We start from the raw sequence: 24,607 nt of genomic DNA, 5'->3' as shown, positions 1-24,607 counted from the left end.
TACTATTAGAGCCTCCTCCCCAAAGCTTAGACCTCTCTCATCAAAAATATAGGTGGAAGTATTTTACAATTACTTATCGTCTTTTCGGGTGCAGAATAATACCCGTTCAATACTACATAGACGTAGTGGCTTTTACTATTAGAGCCTCCTACCCAAAGCTTAGACCTCTCCTAACAAAAATATAGGTGGAAGTATTTTACAATTACTTCTCATCTTTTCAGATGCAGAATTAATACCCGTTCAATACTACATAGACGTAGTGGCTTTTACTATTAGAGCCTCCTCCCCAAAGCTTAGACCTCTCTCATCAAAAATATAGGTGGAAGTATTTTACAATTACTTATCGTCTTTTCGGGTGCAGAATAATACCCGTTCAATACTACATAGACGTAGTGGCTTTTACTATTAGAGCCTCCTCCCCAAAGCTTAGACCTCTCTCATCAAAAATATAGGTGGAAGTATTTTACAATTACTTATCGTCTTTTCGGGTGCAGAATAATACCCGTTCAATACTACATAGACGTAGTGGCTTTTACTATTAGAGCCTCCTACCCAAAGCTTAGACCTCTCCTAACAAAAATATAGGTGGAAGTATTTTACAATTACTTCTCGTCTTTTCGGGTACAGAATAATACCCGTTCAATACTACATAGACGTAGTGGCTTTTACTATTAGAGCCTCCTACCCAAAGCTTAGACCTCTCCTAACAAAAATATAGGTGGAAGTATTTTACAATTACTTCTCATCTTTTCAGATGCAGAATTAATACCCGTTCAATACTACATAGACGTAGTGGCTTTTACTATTAGAGCCTCCTCCCCAAAGCTTAGACCTCTCTCATCAAAAATATAGGTGGAAGTATTTTACAATTACTTATCGTCTTTTCGGGTGCAGAATAATACCCGTTCAATACTACATAGACGTAGTGGCTTTTACTATTAGAGCCTCCTACCCAAAGCTTAGACCTCTCTCATCAAAAATATAGGTGGAAGTATTTTACAATTACTTATCGTGTTTTCGGGTACAGAATAATACCCGTTCAATACTACATAGACGTAGTGGCTTTTACTATTAGAGCCTCCTCCCCAAAGCTTAGACCTCTCTCATCAAAAATATAGGTGGAAGTATTTTACAATTACTTATCGTCTTTTCGGGTACAGAATAATACCCGTTCAATACTACATAGACGTAGTGGCTTTTACTATTAGAGCCTCCTCCCCAAAGCTTAGACCTCTCTCATCAAAAATATAGGTGGAAGTATTTTACAATTACTTATCGTCTTTTCGGGTGCAGAATAATACCCGTTCAATACTACATAGACGTAGTGGCTTTTACTATTAGAGCCTCCTACCCAAAGCTTAGACCTCTCTCATCAAAAATATAGGTGGAAGTATTTTACAATTACTTCTCGTCTTTTCGGGTACAGAATAATACCCGTTCAATACTACATCGACGTAGTGGCTTTTACTATTAGAGCCTCCTCCCCAAAGCTTAGACCTCTCTCATCAAAAATATAGGTGGAAGTATTTTACAATTACTTATCGTCTTTTCGGGTGCAGAATAATACCCGTTCAATACTACATAGACGTAGTGGCTTTTACTATTAGAGCCTCCTACCCAAAGCTTAGACCTCTCTCATCAAAAATATAGGTGGAAGTATTTTACAATTACTTATCGTCTTTTCGGGTGCAGAATAATACCCGTTCAATACTACATAGACGTAGTGGCTTTTACTATTAGAGCCTCCTACCCAAAGCTTAGACCTCTCCTAACAAAAATATAGGTGGAAGTATTTTACAATTACTTCTCGTCTTTTCGGGTGCAGAATAATACCCGTTCAATACTACATAGACGTAGTGGCTTTTACTATTAGAGCCTCCTACCCAAAGCTTAGACCTCTCCTAACAAAAATATAGGTGGAAGTATTTTACAATTACTTCTCGTCTTTTCGGGTGCAGAATAATACCCGTTCAATACTACATAGACGTAGTGGCTTTTACTATTAGAGCCTCCTACCCAAAGCTTAGACCTCTCCTAACAAAAATATAGGTGGAAGTATTTTACAATTACTTCTCGTCTTTTCGGGTGCAGAATAATACCCGTTCAATACTACATAGACGTAGTGGCTTTTACTATTAGAGCCTCCTACCCAAAGCTTAGACCTCTCTCATCAAAAATATAGGTGGAAGTATTTTACAATTACTTATCGTCTTTTCGGGTACAGAATAATACCCGTTCAATACTACATAGACGTAGTGGCTTTTACTATTAGAGCCTCCTCCCCAAAGCTTAGACCTCTCTCATCAAAAATATAGGTGGAAGTATTTTACAATTACTTATCGTCTTTTCGGGTACAGAATAATACCCGTTCAATACTACATAGACGTAGTGGCTTTTACTATTAGAGTCTCCTCCCCAAAGCTTAGACCTCTCTCATCAAAAATATAGGTGGAAGTATTTTACAATTACTTCTCGTCTTTTCGGGTGCAGAATAATACCCGTTCAATACTACATAGACGTAGTGGCTTTTACTATTAGAGCCTCCTCCCCAAAGCTTAGACCTCTCTCATCAAAAATATAGGTGGAAGTATTTTACAATTACTTATCGTCTTTTCGGGTGCAGAATAATACCCGTTCAATACTACATAGACGTAGTGGCTTTTACTATTAGAGCCTCCTACCCAAAGCTTAGACCTCTCCTAACAAAAATATAGGTGGAAGTATTTTACAATTACTTATCGTCTTTTCGGGTGCAGAATAATACCCGTTCAATACTACATAGACGTAGTGGCTTTTACTATTAGAGCCTCCTACCCAAAGCTTAGACCTCTCCTAACAAAAATATAGGTGGAAGTATTTTACAATTACTTCTCGTCTTTTCGGGTACAGAATAATACCCGTTCAATACTACATAGACGTAGTGGCTTTTACTATTAGAGCCTCCTACCCAAAGCTTAGACCTCTCTCATCAAAAATATAGGTGGAAGTATTTTACAATTACTTATCGTCTTTTCGGGTACAGAATAATACCCGTTCAATACTACATAGACGTAGTGGCTTTTACTATTAGAGCCTCCTACCCAAAGCTTAGACCTCTCCTAACAAAAATATAGGTGGAAGTATTTTACAATTACTTATCGTCTTTTCGGGTGCAGAATAATACCCGTTCAATACTACATAGACGTAGTGGCTTTTACTATTAGAGCCTCCTACCCAAAGCTTAGACCTCTCCTAACAAAAATATAGGTGGAAGTATTTTACAATTACTTCTCGTCTTTTCGGGTACAGAATAATACCCGTTCAATACTACATAGAAGTAGTGGCTTTTACTATTAGAGCCTCCTACCCAAAGCTTAGACCTCTCTCATCAAAAATATAGGTGGAAGTATTTTACAATTACTTATCGTCTTTTCGGGTACAGAATAATACCCGTTCAATACTACATAGACGTAGTGGCTTTTACTATTAGAGCCTCCTCCCCAAAGCTTAGACCTCTCTCATCAAAAATATAGGTGGAAGTATTTTACAATTACTTCTCGTCTTTTCGGGTGCAGAATAATACCCGTTCAATACTACATAGACGTAGTGGCTTTTACTATTAGAGCCTCCTCCCCAAAGCTTAGACCTCTCTCATCAAAAATATAGGTGGAAGTATTTTACAGTTACTTCTCATCTTTTCAGATGCAGAATTAATACCCGTTCAATACTACATAGACGTAGTGGCTTTTACTATTAGAGCCTCCTACCCAAAGCTTAGACCTCTCCTAACAAAAATATAGGTGGAAGTATTTTACAATTACTTATCGTCTTTTCGGGTGCAGAATAATACCCGTTCAATACTACATAGACGTAGTGGCTTTTACTATTAGAGCCTCCTACCCAAAGCTTAGACCTCTCCTAACAAAAATATAGGTGGAAGTATTTTACAATTACTTCTCGTCTTTTCGGGTGCAGAATAATACCCGTTCAATACTACATAGACGTAGTGGCTTTTACTATTAGAGCCTCCTACCCAAAGCTTAGACCTCTCCTAACAAAAATATAGGTGGAAGTATTTTACAATTACTTCTCGTCTTTTCGGGTACAGAATAATACCCGTTCAATACTACATAGACGTAGTGGCTTTTACTATTAGAGCCTCCTACCCAAAGCTTAGACCTCTCTCATCAAAAATATAGGTGGAAGTATTTTACAATTACTTCTCGTCTTTTCGGGTACAGAATAATACCCGTTCAATACTACATAGACGTAGTGGCTTTTACTATTAGAGCCTCCTCCCCAAAGCTTAGACCTCTCTCATCAAAAATATAGGTGGAAGTATTTTACAATTACTTATCGTCTTTTCGGGTACAGAATAATACCCGTTCAATACTACATAGACGTAGTGGCTTTTACTATTAGAGCCTCCTCCCCAAAGCTTAGACCTCTCTCATCAAAAATATAGGTGGAAGTATTTTACAATTACTTCTCGTCTTTTCGGGTACAGAATAATACCCGTTCAATACTACATAGACGTAGTGGCTTTTACTATTAGAGCCTCCTCCCCAAAGCTTAGACCTCTCTCATCAAAAATATAGGTGGAAGTATTTTACAATTACTTATCGTCTTTTCGGGTGCAGAATAATACCCGTTCAATACTACATAGACGTAGTGGCTTTTACTATTAGAGCCTCCTACCCAAAGCTTAGACCTCTCCTAACAAAAATATAGGTGGAAGTATTTTACAATTACTTATCGTCTTTTCGGGTGCAGAATAATACCCGTTCAATACTACATAGACGTAGTGGCTTTTACTATTAGAGCCTCCTCCCCAAAGCTTAGACCTCTCTCATCAAAAATATAGGTGGAAGTATTTTACAGTTACTTCTCATCTTTTCAGATGCAGAATTAATACCCGTTCAATACTACATAGACGTAGTGGCTTTTACTATTAGAGCCTCCTACCCAAAGCTTAGACCTCTCTCATCAAAAATATAGGTGGAAGTATTTTACAATTACTTATCGTCTTTTCGGGTGCAGAATAATACCCGTTCAATACTACATAGACGTAGTGGCTTTTACTATTAGAGCCTCCTACCCAAAGCTTAGACCTCTCTCATCAAAAATATAGGTGGAAGTATTTTACAATTACTTCTCGTCTTTTCGGGTACAGAATAATACCCGTTCAATACTACATAGACGTAGTGGCTTTTACTATTAGAGCCTCCTACCCAAAGCTTAGACCTCTCTCATCAAAAATATAGGTGGAAGTATTTTACAATTACTTATCGTCTTTTCGGGTGCAGAATAATACCCGTTCAATACTACATAGACGTAGTGGCTTTTACTATTAGAGCCTCCTACCCAAAGCTTAGACCTCTCCTAACAAAAATATAGGTGGAAGTATTTTACAATTACTTCTCGTCTTTTCGGGTACAGAATAATACCCGTTCAATACTACATAGACGTAGTGGCTTTTACTATTAGAGCCTCCTACCCAAAGCTTAGACCTCTCCTAACAAAAATATAGGTGGAAGTATTTTACAATTACTTATCGTCTTTTCGGGTGCAGAATAATACCCGTTCAATACTACATAGACGTAGTGGCTTTTACTATTAGAGCCTCCTACCCAAAGCTTAGACCTCTCCTAACAAAAATATAGGTGGAAGTATTTTACAATTACTTCTCGTCTTTTCGGGTACAGAATAATACCCGTTCAATACTACATAGACGTAGTAGCTTTTACTATTAGAGCCTCCTACCCAAAGCTTAGACCTCTCCTAACAAAAATATAGGTGGAAGTATTTTACAATTACTTATCGTCTTTTCGGGTGCAGAATAATACCCGTTCAATACTACATAGACGTAGTGGCTTTTACTATTAGAGCCTCCTACCCAAAGCTTAGACCTCTCCTAACAAAAATATAGGTGGAAGTATTTTACAATTACTTCTCGTCTTTTCGGGTACAGAATAATACCCGTTCAATACTACATAGACGTAGTGGCTTTTACTATTAGAGCCTCCTACCCAAAGCTTAGACCTCTCCTAACAAAAATATAGGTGGAAGTATTTTACAATTACTTCTCGTCTTTTCGGGTGCAGAATAATACCCGTTCAATACTACATAGACGTAGTGGCTTTTACTATTAGAGCCTCCTACCCAAAGCTTAGACCTCTCCTAACAAAAATATAGGTGGAAGTATTTTACAATTACTTCTCATCTTTTCGGGTACAGAATAATACCCGTTCAATACTACATAGACGTAGTGGCTTTTACTATTAGAGCCTCCTACCCAAAGCTTAGACCTCTCCTAACAAAAATATAGGTGGAAGTATTTTACAATTACTTATCGTCTTTTCAGATGCAGAATTAATACCCGTTCAATACTACATAGACGTAGTGGCTTTTACTATTAGAGCCTCCTACCCAAAGCTTAGACCTCTCTCATCAAAAATATAGGTGGAAGTATTTTACAATTACTTCTCATCTTTTCGGGTACAGAATAATACCCGTTCAATACTACATAGACGTAGTGGCTTTTACTATTAGAGCCTCCTACCCAAAGCTTAGACCTCTCTCATCAAAAATATAGGTGGAAGTATTTTACAATTACTTCTCATCTTTTCGGGTACAGAATAATACCCGTTCAATACTACATAGACGTAGTGGCTTTTACTATTAGAGCCTCCTACCCAAAGCTTAGACCTCTCCTAACAAAAATATAGGTGGAAGTATTTTACAATTACTTATCGTCTTTTCGGGTACAGAATAATACCCGTTCAATACTACATAGACGTAGTGGCTTTTACTATTAGAGCCTCCTACCCAAAGCTTAGACCTCTCCTAACAAAAATATAGGTGGAAGTATTTTACAATTACTTATCGTCTTTTCGGGTGCAGAATAATACCCGTTCAATACTACATAGACGTAGTGGCTTTTACTATTAGAGCCTCCTACCCAAAGCTTAGACTTCTCTCATCAAAAATATAGGTGGATGTATTTTACAATTAATTATCGTCTCTTCGGGTGCAGAATAATACCCGTTCAATACTACATAGACGTAGTGGCTTTTACTATTAGAGCCTCCTACCCAAAGCTTAGACCTCTCCTAACAAAAATATAGGTGGAAGTATTTTACAGTTACTTCTCATCTTTTCAGATGCAGAATAATACCCGTTCAATACTACATAGACGTAGTGGCTTTTACTATTAGAGCCTCCTCCCCAAAGCTTAGACCTCTCTCATCAAAAATATAGGTGGAAGTATTTTGCAATTACTTATCGTCTTTTCGGGTACAGAATAATACCCGTTCAATACTACATAGACGTAGTGGCTTTTACTATTAGAGCCTCCTACCCAAAGCTTAGACCTCTCCTAACAAAAATATAGGTGGAAGTATTTTACAATTACTTCTCGTCTTTTCGGGTACAGAATAATACCCGTTCAATACTACATAGACGTAGTGGCTTTTACTATTAGAGCCTCCTACCCAAAGCTTAGACCTCTCCTAACAAAAATATAGGTGGAAGTATTTTACAGTTACTTCTCATCTTTTCAGATGCAGAATTAATACCCGTTCAATACTACATAGACGTAGTGGCTTTTACTAGTAGAGCCTCCTCCCCAAAGCTTAGACCTCTCTCATCAAAAATATAGGTGGAAGTATTTTACAATTACTTATCGTCTTTTCGGGTACAGAATAATACCCGTTCAATACTACATAGACGTAGTGGCTTTTACTATTAGAGCCTCCTACCCAAAGCTTAGACCTCTCTCATCAAAAATATAGGTGGATGTATTTTACAATTAATTATCGTCTCTTCGGGTGCAGAATAATACCCGTTCAATACTACATAGACGTAGTGGCTTTTACTATTAGAGCCTCCTACCCAAAGCTTAGACCTCTCCTAACAAAAATATAGGTGGAAGTATTTTACAGTTACTTCTCATCTTTTCAGATGCAGAATTAATACCCGTTCAATACTACATAGACGTAGTGGCTTTTACTTTTAGAGCCTCCTCCCCAAAGCTTAGACCTCTCTCATCAAAAATATAGGTGGAAGTATTTTACAATTACTTATCGTCTTTTCGGGTACAGAATAATACCCGTTCAATACTACATAGACGTAGTGGCTTTTACTATTAGAGCCTCCTACCCAAAGCTTAGACCTCTCCTAACAAAAATATAGGTGGAAGTATTTTACAATTACTTCTCGTCTTTTCGGGTACAGAATAATACCCGTTCAATACTACATAGACGTAGTGGCTAGTAGTGTTGAACCTCCTTAATGGTTGGACCCTATCCAACAAAAATTGGTAGGTGTGCGCCTGAGTACGTAGATTTCCCTTCTTCCTTTTAGGAAAGTCTTTAATAAATGGGAGCAGTGGCATATTTATGATTTTGTTTTGGGTGGGGGTTTGCTAACTTTATTCCTAGAAATGTGAAAATTCTGCAAGATATTTCATTTACTTTAAAATAGTAAATAAAATTTCATGGGGGTTTAAGTCCGGAAGCCCCCTTAAATAAGCCACTGGATAGGGGTTTTGCAGATTGTTAATGAATTAAACGAAAAAACTGTGAACAGATGCCATAATCAGAAGGACGGGAGCAAGCGGTGCACGTATCCCGAGCGCTAGGTTGGTGGGGTTCCTAAAAGAGACATATGTATACATTGACGGGGCACCCAATTTCGTTTTTGCTCTACGTAATAGAAAGTCTGGTTGTGAGCCTGTCTTGCATCAAAATAAATAATTAAAAAAAAAAGTTCACATCGGTATGAGAGAAGAAGTACATAGTTTGGGAGCTAGGGGTTCTATTTTACTCCGGTTGTCCGAAAGCGTGAAAAAAATACGTCACACAAAGTGTTGTTCTGAAAATAAGTAATCGTGGAGCTGACGATCCCTAACACTTCCGATTTTCCACTGACGCATTTCGTTTTCACTGCTATCAACGCTTAATTTTTGACCTTACCTCTGGTGTGTTGGATCCTCGGCCAAATGAGTTTCTGGTGGACAACATAGTATCCATGGGCTTTCTCAGGGTACTGTCGTTTCCTCCCACTTTATCTTTCCACCAATTCTTCCATCGTCATTCACTTATCTTAATCATCCGTCTATTAGACTAAAACGCATGATCATAGGACGTTAAACTAAAATATTTCGTTTTTCATTTTTATCTATTTCGTATTTTCCTAGATATAGTTGGACCTAAAGGAATCCTTTATATGCTATTACGTATCCATTCTACATTCCTGATATGTGCATTTTTGGATGGCGTATTTTTTAAGTGTAACGTCCCACGTTTACGTGTCGAGGCTAAGAGACACAGGTGATTAAGGCAACTGAATGATGGCGGAAGAATTGCCGGAATTTAGGAGGGAACGAGACAACCCCGAGATAATCCACACACACGGTGATTGCCCATCATGAAGCTCACTTGGTGCGGCCTGGGAAAAAAATGAAAATGAAATTTTTCAGTTTTACGTCCCACGATTATGTCAGTTAGGCTAAAGAGACGGTGATGATGAGTAATGAATGAAAATGTAGAAAGTGGGAGGAAACGGGAGGACCCCAAGAAAACCCACGCACACTGTGTGTCCACTACAAAGTTCACTTGGCGGGGGCTGGAATCGAACCCAAGACCCCAAGCACCAGAGTTGAACGCTCTACCACTGAGCCACCGCGGCCCCCCGGCCTGGGATCAAACAACGGACCCCACGCACCACAACTGAACGCTTTACCATTGTGCCATTGCTAGTGTAGAACCACCAGAAAGTATAAGCGTCAGAAAGTACGTTACTCTTGACGGAAGTACGTTACTTTTGACACATTCTTACGTTCTTAATATATTATAGTCAACACCACGATAATATTACTTAGAGCGATCGATAAGAAGATCAAAGCAGAAGGAAGGATAAGTGACCCATTCTTCTTAAAGTAAGTCTTCTGATATTCTCTACGCTAAGAAGTTTTGTGATTGACAGTTCTCGTTATGAGAGAAAGCAAGCCTTTTCTTTCCCTTTGCTCTCAAATCCCACATAAAAGCATTCTTTCAATACGGTCGAGTGCTTACATTACTAGAAGCAGCGAAGGAAGTTTACTCCCAAAAGCTGAACTTCATGATAAATGGCTTAAAATCTGTCGGATATTATTTTTCACTTTTTATTAAATTCAAAAATCTCTATGATGGCTCTTTCTCAGAAATTTATCCAATTTATGTACATACAGTTCAACATATTTTTTTATTCCATGAAAAATATCGTTTCTTTATTGGTGCATTGTAAAAGCCTCGATTGGAAATGAAACATATTTTTCAACGCAATCCAATAAAGCTTCAAACTAACAAATGATGCCTTTGTGTAAAAATACATGTAGATCTCTTTGCAAATACATTTAAATTATTTGGAATTAATGATAAGATTTCAATCATAAGGGACATCCTAAAAGGTATGGTGGCAAGAAAAAGATGGAGGCGGTGAAAGAGGCTACGGTTAATGAATAGTATCAAAACGATAAAATCGTACGTGAAGACAAAGAGGTTAGTTGAAGACCATGGTGCATGAAACTTCTCAATTGCGACAAGTGACCTGCCAATAATTGCAGAATACCTAAGATGATGATGGTTTGATTTAAAGACTTCCAAGGATTATCGACACGAAAACGAAACCTCGTGAGTGAATATTGTTCTATGTAAAGTCAACTTAGGCTATTTGATAATGATTATTATCTATGCTATTGTGACATCCATCTATACGTGGCTCTTTGCCTATTTCTCGGTAAACCAAAGTTTTTTTTTTTCTAAAAGACTTCTCAACTAAAACTCCAACATTCTTTCCATACGCATAATGTCGCGAATTTAGACAGCTTAGTTCAGAAACTTTATTAATGAAGTGCCGCGTGAGATAATTCGGGGTTGCCTTGCTACAAATAACCATGTCTAAATAGCTTTGATAAAGGAAATTCTAAAACAATTGGTAACTGTGGCAATTCTCAAGAAACACGAGACGAAACTTAACGGTCTCTTATCTAATCTCGTCTTGAATTTCCAGACGAGACGAAAAAAAAATGAAACGAAATCTTTCAGTTTAACGTCCCACGATTATTCCCTTTAGGTTGAGGGAGATTGTGATTAAAGCAAGTGAATGATAATGGAAGAATTGGTGGAATGAGAAGGTGAGAGAAAACGGGAATATCCCTAGAAAACCCATGGACACGATGTTGTCCGCCATAAATGTACTTGGTCGGAGATCGAACTAGGGAACCTACGTACTAGAAGTGAGCGCTGTACTATTGAGCCACCGGACTCCCGTGATATAAAAAAAATAGTGGTGGGCCCAAAACTGGTTTATCGGCTTTCGGTTTTCAAAAAACCGGGTTTTCAAAGAAATCGATTTCGGTTTTCCTAAAAACTGAAAACCGAAAAACCGGGTTTCTCCCAAACAGGTTCGGTTTTTCACCGGATCCGGTTTCGGTTTTCTTCACAACCGGTTTCATTTTTTTTTCAAAATTGGTTCTATTTCTGCCCAAAATAGTGTTTCGTTGTACTCCGGAAACCGATTCCGTTCCTACAGAAACAGTCATGTGTTTTCCAAAAGTTTTCATCGAAACTAGTTTCGGTGAAAACCGAACCGGTTCTGAAGAAAACCGAAACCGGTTTTGGTGAATAATCGAACCGATTTTTGGAGAAAACCTAAACCGATTTCGGTGAAGAAACCGAACTGGTTTTGGAGAAAACCGAAACTGGTTTCGGTGAAAAACTGAAGCAGTTTTTGGAGAATACCGAAACCGGCTTCGATGGAAACTGAACCAGCTTTGGAGAAAACCGAAATGTCGGTTTTTCGGATTTCGGTTTTTCTAGAAACCTGTTTTATAAAAACCGGTTTTGCCCATCCTTAGTTAAAATACATAATAAAAGTATAAATTGTGGGAAATTTGCAACATTCTAATTAACATGAAACAAATATCACACGTCATAAGTAATTATCACAACTGATGATCAGACAAGACGGACGGAGAAAGAAAACATGAAGAAGCAATGTCTTTCTGTCTCTTTGAGCTGGCCAACTTTGACTTCAATAATAATTTATGTTTTGTGCAATTTTAATGTTTTGGTTACTCATCAATTACGATGTCACTTTCTCACATGTTTGAAAAAATAGCGAAGGTTAAAATTGTTGCTAAAATTTCTCAACGTAATTATTTAGAACTTAGAAAATACCACATAGTGAAATAGTTTATTCTGTTGGTATTTCTGTCGTTCTCAAAGAATAAGTCTTCAATTCATTTGTGACTTTATTGGCTTAGAAATCAAACTAAGGAAAAAAAAATGAAATCTTTGAGTTTTACGTCCCACGCTTATGCCGGTGAGGCTAAAGGAGACGGTAATTGTGAGAAATGAATGAAATGGTGGAATGAAGAAAGGGGGAGGAAACGGTAGAACCCCGAGAAAACCCACGCACACGGTGTTTGTCCACCACAAACTTCACTTGGCGGGGGCTGGGATCGAACCCGGGACCCCAAGCACCAGAGGTGAGTGCTCTACCACTGAGCCACCGCGGCCCTCAAACTAAGCAAAGATGAAGAAACATTAGTTAGTTTAATAACTTGTATTTTCTGTTATTTTGAAAATTACACAACTAGTATATATTTTAATATTATTCTTTCATTTGTGAACTATTTTGGAAAAGAAAAATGAAACTGATAAGGACTGAAGGATCAAATATAAGAGTCACAAGTTGCTACAAAGACGCTAGTGACAGATTGCTTTATAGAAATAAATTCGATGCGACTATGCTTGATATGTCACAAGTAAGCATAGCCAGCTTTTGCGCTATCATGCATTATTCACTTGATATCGACACTTAGCTGCCTCGTGGCTGTATGGTTAGCATACCCGGGTTCGATTCCCCTTAATAGCTTATGTAGTTCGGATTGGTTGTTTAGCCGTAGGTCCACGCCTGATATGTCCTAAGGTCTTGAGAGCTGCATTCTCTCTCTCTCTCTTTTTTTTTAAAGTAGTTTAGAAATAAAAGTGTAGTATTATAATTTCTTTGTTTAATTTTCCTCAGAACAGAAAATACTGCTTACTAAACTAACCAGGGTACTACACGCTAACCAGGGTATTTCAGATTGTTTTAATACTTGCTTATTTGCTAGCAAGGAGGAGTGGAGGTTTTGCAATACAGTATAAAAATATGGAAATTTAGGAAGCAATACAATACAATAGTAAAAGACCAGTTGAGAATGCTCCAAGAGCATAGCCAGAACGAATTTAAAAAGAATGGAAAGATGGAGAGGGAAGGATAACTGTGACTGTTCCTAGATGTAAAAGTAAACCTTTTTATCCGCACCTTCTTCTCTTTTTCGCAAAAATTAGCAAAATATCATCTCTCTATGATTTACAGTTCTCGAGATACGGCTGCTTAAATATCTACAAATTCGAACGTTTCTGGCAAATATCTGGGCAACGGTGGCCAGTTGGCCAGTAGACAGTTAATCAGTGGCCATCGGTTACTATTTAGTACCAAAATGTTCACCATCCTCTTAGGTATTGATCAAGATCAATATCATCTCTCTACAACTTATGGTTCCCGAGCTATGGCTCATTAAATACCTATAAATTGGCCATTTTTGCCCAATATCATGGGATCGGTAAGTCATAGAGAGATGATATTGGTGTTAATCAATACCTAAGAGGATGGTAAACATTTTGGTACCGATATTAATTGGTGGTCACTGGCCACCTGGCCATTAGCCAGACAGTGGCCACAGTTACTATTTAGTACTAAAATATTACCATCCTTTTAGATATTGATCAACATCAATGTGATCTCTGTATGATTTACGGTTCCTGAGATATGGCTCCTTAAATCTCAGAAAGTCGGCCATTTTATGGCCAATATCTCGAGAACGGTAAGAGTGACGCAAAAAATTTAATCACTTTCTCTGATAGTTTTTGATGCCCTATCGAATGCAGGCTTCAAAATTGAAAAAAAATCGCAAATAACAGACAGACGTATAGACAAGATAGACAGAGACACACAGACATAGAGAATTCAGTGACGAACTTTTTAAGTTTGTTGAACATTTTCCTTGCTAATAAGTCTCTGATAAGGGGGCAGGCGATCAATGATTAGCGGATATACTGTATTCACTGGATTTGCGGTCTGGAATCTACCCACTGGGGGAGGAGTCTGATTGAAGGCCGAAATCTTTCTAATAGGGGTTATTTCTAAAAATATTAAACGTTCTAAATGATAATACCAAGCATTCTCTTACTGGTACTTTTTTACTTTACAATTGAGGTATTAGTATGAATCATACTTACGTCTTCTTTGAAGTGTATAGTAGAGCACTGTAGTAACGCACCCATGAGTTTATGTGGATTCCACGTGACGGAGTCAGCCCTAAAGAAACAAAGTAAATATTTTTCAGTTTGTATTTGTTTTCTTATACACTGAAAGCACGTCAGTTAACTCCTATTAATAATTTACATTTACATAAATATGCACATTAATAAGAGAGTAAATGCAATGAAAAGTGACGAGCAAGTTGAATCTTGTTTTAATAATTGAAACAGTCCTTCCCTGTATTGTGTTACTGAGGTGTTAAAACCAGACGTCAGCGGGCATTTCTCTCGCACCAACCTAATATATAGTTGCTTACGCCCTGATATTCCTTTGATACCATTATACCACCACCTAGTCGGTTTGCAAAATATACCTTTCCGTTATTGTCAGCAATATACTGTTTTCCTTGTTCATTTGAATTACAGCTATGTGTGTGTGTGTCTTTTCCATACGCACTGCCACACGTACTTTTTTACGTATTACCATGAATTCTTTATGTAGCATACGGCATAGGTCTTAAAACCAAATCACGTCTCTGCGTTCACGATTCTTGGCGCAATGATATTTTTTTTTTTAACAATATGAATTTATGGCTTTAGATAGCACTCAATACACATCAACCCTTCATTTTAGTTTCAGAACAATGAGAACACAAAAAATGTACACAAATAATCTTCTTAATTTAGTTGACCATGAGACGAGACAAAAGTCTTCCAATAGAAGTACTTTCGAGACGACATAGCCTCAACTCTTTTCTTATAGGCGAAACTACCTTTTTAGCCATACGTCAGACACGTACTAGGCTACATAGTAATAATAGAACCCATAAAAAGAAACGAAAGACGAGAAGAAGGAGTTAAAGGTTTTCGCCCGTTCGAACTTCAGATCTCCGAAACCAAAGACTTTGAATTTTACATAAATGTTTCCGATCTCCAGCCTATGTGATAGGATGAGGTTTCGCCACAGTCGACTACTAACTGCGGAAGAGAATTTAGAAACTTTTCCTCACACCTCTTCCTAAACCCAGCACAAAGAATCAGGGAAGTTGGTATAGGGGTCTTATAAACTCACAGCATACGACTCCCTTGTTCAGTTGCAAAGAAATTTAAAATTCTACATCGAAAAGATAGCGAAAAGTGGGGAAATGATGCACCGCGATAAAATAATAACGACGGGAGTAAAAATAACGCATTGCAGTGACGGCAGTGACGCAAATTCAGCTTTTACACTCTAACAATCTGTTTAAAATATTGAAATACGATGATTGGGATTCCATCTTAAACTGTAAGAGGAGATGCTAAGCTCCATCCAACATCTCATCAACTATAATCTCAACGACTATCATTAATAAATCTCTAACTTTGAGATTTGCTGAAGACCCATGTAAATAAACAGCTAATTTATTCACTTTTGAGATTTTTATCATGATTGTATGACTGTCACGTACATTGAATTTGGATCATTTCTGCTTTAAACTGGAACAATACTATTTTATATGTAAGTACCATTCTACACATAGAAAACTGATAGATACTGTAAAACAGGTAATCACATTTATAACCTCAGTGCTTGTTTAAATTTACTGTTTTTGTGTAATTTTAAGCATATTGAGTATGTCAAATGAAAACTACTTTTTATTCGTATAGAGATATTTTAGAAAACAGGAAAAATGTGTAACGCAATCAGTGGCTGTAAGGAGCTCTGTTTCTCATACTCGTTTCTTGGGTTACTTATGGAATTAAAAACTTTTTAATACTTTCCAAGTGTAGGTCATTTAGGCAGGCTTTGCTGTAAAAATAACCCTTTTTGATCATGTGTCGGGTCTCGTGTGACATAACGTTCTGCTCTGATATCGGAACATGTGCGACACGTTTGTGTTGCTGCGTTAGGTCATCTGTTCTGCTGTCGGAGGGTATATTCCTTGTTTCTTACAGGTCATATGTTTTAATGTGAACTATGATCGTGCATTGTATTTGCACGGCTGTACTTGTAAAGAAAATTGAAGAAAGAAGATTTGTAAATAATAGGTGGAGGTGTGTGGTATCAAGAACGTGGGATTGGGAAGGATAACCATAAAACAAGTATCACTTGGAACTCACTCCGAGTGGGGATGCTGTAAACACGAATCTATGCTGAGCAATTGGAATGTGTGTACCGAGTTCTGTGTGAGGAACACGGATGAAATTGGTTATACGGGAGCATACGACATATACCCATCTGCCATTTTTGTAGTTCAGCGCATGCTTACTTAAATTTACGAAACAACGAGTGTATAATATTTTATATTTTTAGTGGGTATATTTTTGAAAACGGTCAACCTACCAAAAATTCTATCACTGGCCAGAAACACCCGGTTATGGTGAGGTGAAAGCGCATCCTGCTCCAAATCAATAACGGCCCGTGTCACTGATTTTGAAAGGTCCAACCGAATTATCTGAATTGGAAAAATTGGGATTTCTTCTGCATCCAGTGTAGAGCAGCGACCTTATGGCATTCGCCTATCGATAGTTCTGTTCGATAGTTCATTTCATGCGAGGTTCGCGCTTCGATAACCTGGAAGATGTGTAAGCTGAATTCCAGGAGTTCCGTCACTCAAAACTACCAGAACGATACTGGTATAAAATTGAAAAAAGGTACCCAGCAGGTAGCAAAGGACACTAGAATGTAGAAACCGATGGCATATACTTCACTGAGTGTCTCGCGATGCATGTTCTCGTTGTGCTGATATGAAGTCAATATGGCAAAAAATACATTTTTTTTTCGAATCCCCATGTTAACTCTCTTTGTAGAAAATGTTTGTTTTATTGTTTGTAATAATCGTAACAATAAACCAACAACAGAAAAGAAACAATCTAAATCTACATCGTGTGTGTGTGTCTACATCGCCTTGCATGGTATGTGACCACGACTTACGTTTAGGAAGCGCAGGTTGCATAGGAATCTGTAAATAGTTTTATTTTCACTAGACAGTTACTGTATGAGAGGCCTAATCACTGCGAAATTAAAATACCGTTAATTTTACAGTAATTATGTGGTATCTTCAAACAGATAAAAGATAATCGAAATTTGGAGCAAGACCAGCCTAGACAACATTATTTTGCATGAGGTACCGTTATCACGAGTCACCTAGTAGCTTTCCGTTTGCAGCCATTTAGAAACACAAAAAGAAATGCCAATTTTCTGAATGACTGCAAATCGAAAGCAGGTAAATGAGTCGTGATAACGGTATCTCATGTAAAATAATATTGTCTAGCGAGCTCTTGTTCCACTTTTCGATTATCTTTTATCTATTTGAAGATATCACATAATTACTGTAAAATTAGCGGTATTTTAATTTCACCGTGATTGGGCCTCTTAAGCAACAAGTCAACGAATGGGTCAACCTGATACTTTTTAATTACTCATCTTGTTTTAAAAAGTAGGTGCAATCCACTAGCGCACAAAGAAGTGAAAGTATATGCTCATGGTATAGAAAATATACCTCGAGCGCACAATTTTTGTTTAATAAAAAGTAAAAGATCAAGAAGTATAACAGATGTAATTTTATTACACGTAGCTGAGTAGTCGTTCTTCGCACGGGAAGAATACATTTCATTTTGGACGTAAAGGGCAATGGCGGGTGAATTTGGATCTAAACGGCATCAAAGTGTCACTGTTCGTCTCAGTGACCCCGGGAACTATGGATTCAACACTAATATCGGTCATTTTTGATCATTTTTATTATCTCTCCTTCCCCTCTCCAACTTGCGGGGCAGAATTTGGATTTAAACGGGATTGGAAGTGTCACTGTTCATCTCAACGATCTCCGAAAACTATAGATTCGACAATAATATCGGCCATATTCAATCATTTTAAAATATATTCCCCTCCTTTAAATTGTACGTCGAAGTGATATGATAAAACCATCCCAGATCCCAATCTCATCTATGTTGAAAATTTGATCGAGATCGGCTGAGTGGTTCAAGAGTTATTAAGCCACAAAGACAGTCATTTTCATTTTCATATATATATATATATATATATATATATATATATATATATATATATATATATATATATATATATATATATATATATATATATATATATATATATATATATATCTGCCTCCCCCTCTCCTACATTGCACCGTCAAAGTGAAGTGATGAAAACCATCCCAAGCTCGAAACTCATCTACGTTGAAAGTTTGATCAAAATCGGTCGGGTGGTTCAGTAGGACTAAGTTTATTTATTTTTATGTATCTTCTCCTCCCCTAAGTTCTACCGTCAAAGTGAAATAATAAAAAAAATCCAGGTCCGAACCTCATCTATGTTGACAATTAATTGAGATTGGTCGGGTGGTTCAAGAGTTATTAAGTCACTTTCATTTTTATATATCTCCCACTCACTCTCCCCTACGTTGCTCCGTCAAGGTGAAATGATGAAAAACATTCAAGACCCGAACTTCATCTATGTTAAAAATTTGATCGAGATCGGTCGGCTGGTTCAAGAGATTAAGAGTCACAAACATCATTACTATCAATTTTATGATATAGATTACTCGTATTTTTATGTGCAATCTGTATTCAGTTAAAATCTACATATTTTTAATATGGATCTACAAAAAGTAATACATTATAATCCTGAACACCATCGGCTATCACTACAATATAGATGCTGCTAAAAGTATAAATTTTGTCAAGAGAAAGATCCTTATATTCGTGGGTGTACCAGTTTTACACAAGTTTAAATCTGAGTTTTTGAATTTTATTTACACATAATTATCCTTATTGTTTAACTTAAAAATGATTTTCGTGTGTATTAATGGACTGAAGGTTGGATTAGACCCCTATTCGTTACTCTTTTTTTATGCTAGAAGAAGTAGTGTAAAGTAATGTTAAACATATTTCTCCATACCAAATTTAAAGACGATGTTGTTCACTTTTTTAATACATTCAGAATATTCTAAATCTTGATTTGGAAAAAGGCAAACAGTGCAGGGCGATTTTTTTTTAAAAAAACTCACGGATTTCATTTGGGTCTGGAATTTCTAAATGAAGTCCGATTTTCATGCGATTTATGGCAAATGATCAAGGAAGGATACAAAGAGAAAAATCCGTTCTCCGGACAGCGGTATATTGTACAAATATACGTTATCCTCTTGCTTACTACAGAAATCAGTACGGAGCATACGTTATCCGTATGCTACATAGGCACTGCCCTTGGATGTTACATCATGCCGTTGCAGGATGTCTGACATCTAACAGTTTTCCATATATCACATGCATATACTTATGTTACATTCCTCAGCTGTATGTTATATACGATCATTTGTATGTGAGATCTTGACCGCCTATATTGTTTCATGCGGAAAGTATGTACAGATGGAACACTTATACAGAAAGTATTATAAAACATGCGTTTTCAGTTGTACGTCTGCTGTACGTTAAGTCCAAAAACTACAGGAATTACTCATGTAACTAATTACTCACTTTTTAAGTACGCCACCTAAATTTTCTTTCTCAGTGTAGGAGATTTATAGGACTATGTTTTTTGGTTAAATTCATCCTGGGTAATATCGACCACGCCTCAAGAAAAACAGCAAATATTCGCTAGTGTACCTTACAACTGGAATGAGATTTTGGATTTTTAAAGCGAAATTGCAGAATACAAATTAAGTGTTAGTGAGTATACAATTTAAGCGTTAGTGGTAACACTCATAAATCATATGTTGAATAGCTATAGCCAGTTTCTTCCTACAAACGACGGAGAGATTTCTTGGGCTACCTAAGGAGTCAATAACTGACATCTTCCAGTCCACCAGCCTGTGGGATCCGATGCTTCCCTGTCTCACTCAGAAGCGATCCTGTTTCTCCCAATTAATTCACTAGCGACTATATTATGTTCCAGTCTGGGGCAGAACGTGCGGCAAATTTCCTTCCAAATACCCTTTGCGTAGCAACAACAGATTCCATTCTCCAAAAACTTTTAACGATAAACTCATATTGCTCCAAAGAGTACACTATTCTCACTGTCTCCTGATGATACTCACACAGTAGCACAGAACTGTACAGAACAATTCCTAATACAACGGCCGAGTTTCCTGTTCCTTATAGACCTTGGAGAGGTTCCCATCTAGCGAAGAAAAACTCAAATATCCACACCGCACCGCATTTCATTCCAATTGTACACTGGCGAATATTTGGTGTCTTTCTTGAGACGTGGCTGATATTAAACCAGATGAATTTAAACCAGTAAACATAGTCTCATAAATTTCCCATCCTTCCTTGATCATTCGCCACAAACCTCATGAAAATCGGACTTCAGTTAGAAATTCTAGACTCAAATGAAATCCTTGAGTTTTAAAAAATCACCCTGTACAATCTGTAATGCGGAAACATCGACGTGGAAGGTATGTAATACAATAAATAGTTTATTCTTTAATACATAAAGGTGGGTATAGGAAAACAAATTTCCCGCTCCTAGACTGGATACCCCCCATAGACTCCAGCCTACTCAGCCTTGGTGTTAATCCGTGACTGAATTGACCACAATCATTAACATTTTTCTAAATGTATCCTCATGAAAACATGAAACGTAATTTTCTCACTCACTTTCAAGTTTCGCTTTCTTTCCGGTATGAAATTGGTAGAGCATGTGCCCACCGAGATAATGTGTGTAGTTCAAACTTATTTCCCGACAAACATGAGGTATTTTATACGTTCTTAGGGACGCTATAATCTTTTGATTAATAGTTTACTAGGTATTATTTTTATTCAGTGAATTCTGTTTTCATTAACGATACAGTAAATAAAATTGTGATGGGAAAACTGACCTAAAATCCTGGGTTTTAAGATTTATTCTTTCTGGAGAAAGGAGGTGGGGAGGGCGGCGGCAAATTATACCATTGCCTAGGGACGGACGGAAATTGTAGCGATCGATAATGCATACAAATCATATCCATAACTTTGATGAAATAAGTAGATTTTAACTTTTCTTCTGTATCTTAACATATTTTATATCAATTGTAATTTTGATTATTAAGAACAGTTAAAAATAAGAAAATTCTCAAGAAACCTTTTAAAAATCGGAGGATGGAAGTCGTATTCAGGGTCATCGTATAGTGACGTATATACGATAATTATTTTCCATTAAAATAATCAGCAGGGCCAGATTTAATGTTTCGCCTCCCCTAGGCCAGTTTTAATGCTCTTCACCTCTACAAACAAAATTTTATCACAGCAGAAAATAAATAAATGAAATGTAAACATATTTGATGTATACTTTCGTTAGAACATTTTTGTATGAATTTTCATGAATTTAGGTATAGTGATAGGATGTTGTGAAGCACACGTGCGCAGGAACGTTACGTGCTCGCTTCTGCGCAAGTGCCTACTGCAAGCACAACGTTAGAGGTCAAGTCAATTTCAACCACCGATGACTGAATCGAATAGACTTGTTAAGGAATTATTATAATCGGAGAGCGTTTACTCTGACTTTATTATTATTATTATTATTATTATTATTATTATTATTATTATTATTATTATTATTATTATTATTATTATTATTATTATTATTATTATTATTATTCAACTTTTGCAGTTTTTCCGCCTTACTTATTTAGTTTTCCCTCAACGTATGTCTTTAGACCCTGGACTATGGTAAATCCGATCCTGCATATAGGATGTAATTTATGGTAATTTTTACTTTATGACACGCAATTATGGAACATCGAGGAAAATGGCATGGAAAGCATACAGGGATTATTAAAATGGGACCATGCATAATTAAAATGTGACCTGAACTACTCTCAGCAGAGCTTAAATCCGATATCAGGTGTACGGAGAATGAGAGTGTCATGAAGTTCTGGAATCTCATTATATCGAACATATTTCATGAAATAGCCTTAAGATTGTATGATATCACGTGATCGTTCAATTTGTTGGAACTTTGAAAAGCTAAGTTAGTTTCGAAGTTCCAGTTCCGAACTGAAATCCAGATCCAGACGTTGTTCATTTCTTTCAGCGAAGTTACACTATGAAACGTTAGATGGCAGGAAAAGCAGCACAAAAACATGCACACACACACTATGTTATTTGGGAATATGATATAGTGCAAAGAGAAAGGATATTCATTGTTTGTTACTAAAAGGGGCAGTGGGATTTGATCCAAAAAGAATAAAAAAATGTCCTTTCCATAGCAGAGAGTGGAAGTAATGAGTTAATGACTGTAATTGATAGATTCAATTGACTAAACAAAATAATAGGCAGGAAGGAACACTGTCGACCCTTCACTTCTCCCTTGACAGTTTTTAAAAGCTTTGTTCTTTTGTTAAAATTAGAGCACCGTTGCGAGTTTGGCAGAGCAATCAAAGAGGATGCTAATTACCAAACCATTTATCAACTTGTCGTTCAACAGTTTCCTTATCCTTTCTAAATGGCAGAATAGACCTAATCACTTCAAAGATCGATTCTGGGATATAATTACTATAAGATGCTTGTACAGTCCAAGAAAAAAGATGCCACTAAGTGGCGAAATAGGGCAAAACGTAATTTGAGATTTTTTCCTTAATTTTCATGCTCAGAAATAGCATTAATCTAAAAAAAACAACATAACCAGCATAAAGCAGAGCATAGCGAATGCTCCCATAGATTGTTCTGGACTATATTTTGCGTTCCTCCTTCTTCGTCCTTCATATACACGGCAAGTCAAAATGATGCATCTGGTGTGAAATTTAATAAATATTGTTATTTTGAGACATGTTCTAAGAAAGGTCAACTGTCAAAGTTTTCTTCAAACATATCACAAGTGTTCAGTGGCGTATTTACGGGGGACTATCGGGCTCAAGTCCCCCCTCCCGAAATAAATTTGTTACTCTGTCGCATACCATGTACAACAATTCTTACCATTTCTAAGAATTTCATTGACTTCTCATTTTCTTATCGTCTTTGTTGAGAAATAATACTGTATTTGTCAAATTTCATTTCTTGTAAGAACTGCGTTCTTTTTTTCTTTCTTTCGTCCATTCTACTCTTCTGTTTCTTTTTCTTAGTTGTTACTTTCTTTCGTTTCTTCTATCATACTTTCGACCATTGTTAGTTGTGATTCAAGCCAGCCATCGTCAGTAACACCAAAACTAAGAGGAGCTGATAAGAGAAACTGGTTTTGAGAGCCACTTGCACGGATATCAACATCACGGACTTTAGTTGTTATAGCAAGGAAACATTTACATCGTTTAGTTTTAAAGAAAGATAGGCCTAAATGTTTGAATTAAAGAAAATCAATTCGGGAAAGTAGCCCATGAAATTAGGTAGGCCAAGAAGATGCTTCCTTCTACTTCTATGAATAGAATAAAAGGTTAGATTCACTGCTAATTTTTGTAATATTATATCACATAAGATCCGCCAGTCTGCAATTCTTGCCATTAAACCTTCAATTTATGCATACATTAAAATCTATTTAATTCTCAAACTTAGGTGGGCAATTGCCCCCCTGCTTATCCGTGTTGTGCATAGTGCCCCCAAAACAAAATTATAAATACGCCACTGCAAGTGTTTTATGTGAGCATTTCGAGTAACAAAGCAAAAAACAAGCCGATAGTCTATCTCCTGCCAAAACTTTTGGAGCCAGGCACATAGCCAAGGGGTGGGTCCGGGGGGTCCGGAAACCCCTCCTTCGGAACCACAAATGAAAAAATTAAGAAAGAATAAAACAAAAAGAAAACAGAAAAAGAAGAATCAGCGTTAAAAATATAAAGCTACAGCAAGCATTTGGTTACTCTTTCTTGTGAGGAGCTTTGTGTGAAGAAACGGGAGGTGGGGTCCAGTTGAAAATGCATATTATTGTAATGGAGTATTCCGAATTCAATCTAGCTCCATGCTAATCCTATGGACTACAAATGACGATCGATAAACCAGTTCGATCAAATAGACTCTCACGTAGAACTTTAGAAATGTCCACAATCACCAATAATATAAGCCTGGCAACGTAGATTCTAGTTACACTTGTTAAACAAATTTTCAATTTTGCGGCAACACTAGTCCATTTTATAGGATATTTTTATGTCAAAAGAGATCTCGTTACTATCCTTGACGGCATTAAACGAAGATAAGAAAAAGAAGAATACAAGAAGAACTGAGCTCGAATGACCTCGGAAGACTATCTTCTTCAATAACTTGTTATGTTCTCTTATTCGAGATTTCTTCGTAGTTTGTTATTAAAATACTAACATATCCTCAGTTTATTGTCCTAACAAATCAATATGGGTATGTTACAGTAAAATATTTAGATTGAT

The 24,607-nt window shown here is 37.0% G+C and overlaps 1 protein-coding gene across 1 annotated transcript in view; it reads right to left on the bottom strand.

The window, feature by feature from the left end:
* The window catches only part of Gad1 (glutamate decarboxylase), a 243,241-nt gene that overhangs the window by 24,460 nt on the left and 194,174 nt on the right, over positions 1-24,607 (bottom strand). Inside the window, exon 8 of the mRNA XM_081735456.1 lies at positions 14,310-14,388. Coding sequence (XP_081591582.1) covers positions 14,310-14,388 — 79 coding nt within the window. The remainder of the gene's footprint in view (positions 1-14,309; positions 14,389-24,607) is intronic.

Source organism: Thermobia domestica, chromosome 13, assembly GCF_964235325.1.
Source record: "Thermobia domestica chromosome 13, izTheDome1.hap1.1, whole genome shotgun sequence".
NCBI lineage: Eukaryota > Metazoa > Arthropoda > Insecta > Zygentoma > Lepismatidae > Thermobia > Thermobia domestica.
Note: the sequence above shows the minus strand (reverse complement) of the source record. Positions and strands in the feature narration are given on the sequence as shown.